This window comes from Barbus barbus (genome assembly GCF_936440315.1).
Source record: "Barbus barbus genome assembly, chromosome: 15".
Classification (NCBI taxonomy): Eukaryota; Metazoa; Chordata; class Actinopteri; order Cypriniformes; family Cyprinidae; genus Barbus; species Barbus barbus.
Window position 1 is genome coordinate 29,395,042 of NC_136743.1, and position 2,118 is coordinate 29,397,159.

Consider the following 2,118-nt stretch of genomic DNA (forward strand, 5'->3'; position numbering starts at 1 on the left):
AAAATGTTAATGCAGCATGAACAATTTCTTTCTTTCTTTCTTTCTTTCTTTCTTTCTTTCTTTCAATATTAGGAATAATATTAGGAACAATACTCCTAAAATTGGTTTTCTTTAAGGATGATACCATCACACACATTGACTACTGCATTTAAAGTGTGTGTGTATGAGACAGATAAGCTGTTTTCGTGCTCCTCCCAAAACTAAGCCAAGCATATTTCCTCTCTAACTTTAAGCTTAAGGACAAATGTCCTGGACTGCCATACTGATGGGGAAGTAAAAGGGAACTGATTCTCTCTCAGTGACAAAAATCTGCAACAAAGACTCGGAGCTGATTCCAAACCATGGATGTTTTAAACCCAGAGGACAACAGCTATGAGGACTATTATAACGCAGAAGGACTTGAGGAATTTGGGCTCTGCGAGAAGACACATGTAAAGGATTTCAGCCATGTGTTTCTACCTGTGTTCTACTCCATTACCTGTGCATTGAGCATTATTGCCAATTTGACCCTTCTAACATTGTTCATCAAATACAAAACTCTGAGGAAGGTGTTGCCTCTGAACATGGTCATATCGGATATTCTTTTCACACTGAGTCTTCCCTTCTGGGCAGTGTATGCCAGCAGCGAATGGATCTTTGGTGAAAGCTGTAAGGCAATCTCATTGGTTTACATGGTGAGTTTGTATAGCAGCAACCTGTTTGTTGCCAGCCAGAGCTTGGAGAGATTTATGGATATTGCATGCATTGTTTCTTCCACCAGCATCTTCAAAAGTCCAAAGAGGAATACTATCATGTGCGTTTTGGTGTGGCTTTTCTCAGTTTTGGGTGCAGCTGTTCATGTCAGTTTCGTTGAGACTCAAAAGTTCCATGACCAGTACATTTGCACTTATTACTTTAATGATAAAGTCGGATGGAAAATCTATGGAAGATTTCAGATGAACATACTTGGGTTTGTCGTACCGTTCCTAGTGCTCCTATTTTGTTCCATCAGACTTCCTTGTGTTGCTGAAGTGAGGAGCACTATCAAGGTGTTTAGACAGGAAGCTGGATTCACCGTCATGTTTTTTCTCCTCTGGTTCCCCTACAGTGTGCTCATTTTCCTGCATGCTTTGCAAGACCTTCACATTTTTCATGCATGCACCACTAACATAGACTTTGACTTTGCCATTCATGTGACAGAATGTATTGCTTTCATGCATGTTTTCATCAATCCTGTTTTGTACATCTTTTTAAACAAAAAGGTCTGGCGACGACTCAGAAATGCCTGCAAAACTCCAAGAGAGTATCTGCTTGAGGAATCCAACAGTTCATCTGTCATGTCAAGTGAGGGTGGAGCTATAGAGTTGAAGGCGGTTCAGCGCTATGAAGCTTATGACCTGAGCATTAGTGCTGAACAACCTAATAACTTCTTACCTGAGCCAATGTAAAAGATGAATTGTGTTTATCGTAGTTTAATAGTTATGCCAACAATGCTATTACTCACTATGGTTTATTCTTGCTTACTATAGTATGTATTACTATTATTGTATACAGTATATATCTATATATATACACACAATAAAATGTTTTATAAGACAGATATCAACATGGACATGTTAGCTTGGTTTTATATGCCAATACATAATGTTTTGATTAAAATTAGTTGAAGTTCTTTCCACAAGCAATGGCAAAATCAATCTACCAAAGACAAAATCATGCGCATGTCTCTGATTTTCTTAGACCCTGTGAGGTGTCCAAAAAGGAGAAAAAAATACTATATATCACCATTTTGCTGTTAAACTAAAATGCTTATGAATTGACACTGCTTTCAACAGTTCAGTGAATTTTAAGATATGCTGAATCAGTTCACCCAGTGGTTTTTCCCCAACATTCTTATCATAAAGATAACGGTAGCCTTGACCCTTCACATTTCAGATTAAAAAATTACTCTGTTAGACCTTAGGAGCACAATGCTCTATGGATATTTAGTCTTTTTTATTTTATCTTCAAGAGCTTCGGTGAAGTTTCGATAGTTGTGATATTTTTTGATTTCAGAATCATAATCAAATTCAGAAGCAGAAATTATTTTCTACCAAGGAATTTTTCTTGGTAATGAAGTCCACAATGTGCACAGATTTA

General features: G+C 37.3%; 1 protein-coding gene across 1 annotated transcript; it reads left to right on the forward strand.

Moving 5' to 3' along the window:
- The first annotated feature begins 265 nt into the window (after positions 1-265).
- Positions 266-1,577, forward strand: LOC306881091 (atypical chemokine receptor 2). Its single transcript, XM_079434996.1, has one exon. It carries the CDS (start codon positions 342-344, stop codon positions 1,425-1,427), a length of 1,086 nt encoding a protein of 361 aa, XP_079291122.1. The 5' UTR covers positions 266-341; the 3' UTR covers positions 1,428-1,577.
- The last annotated feature ends 541 nt before the right edge of the window (positions 1,578-2,118 follow it).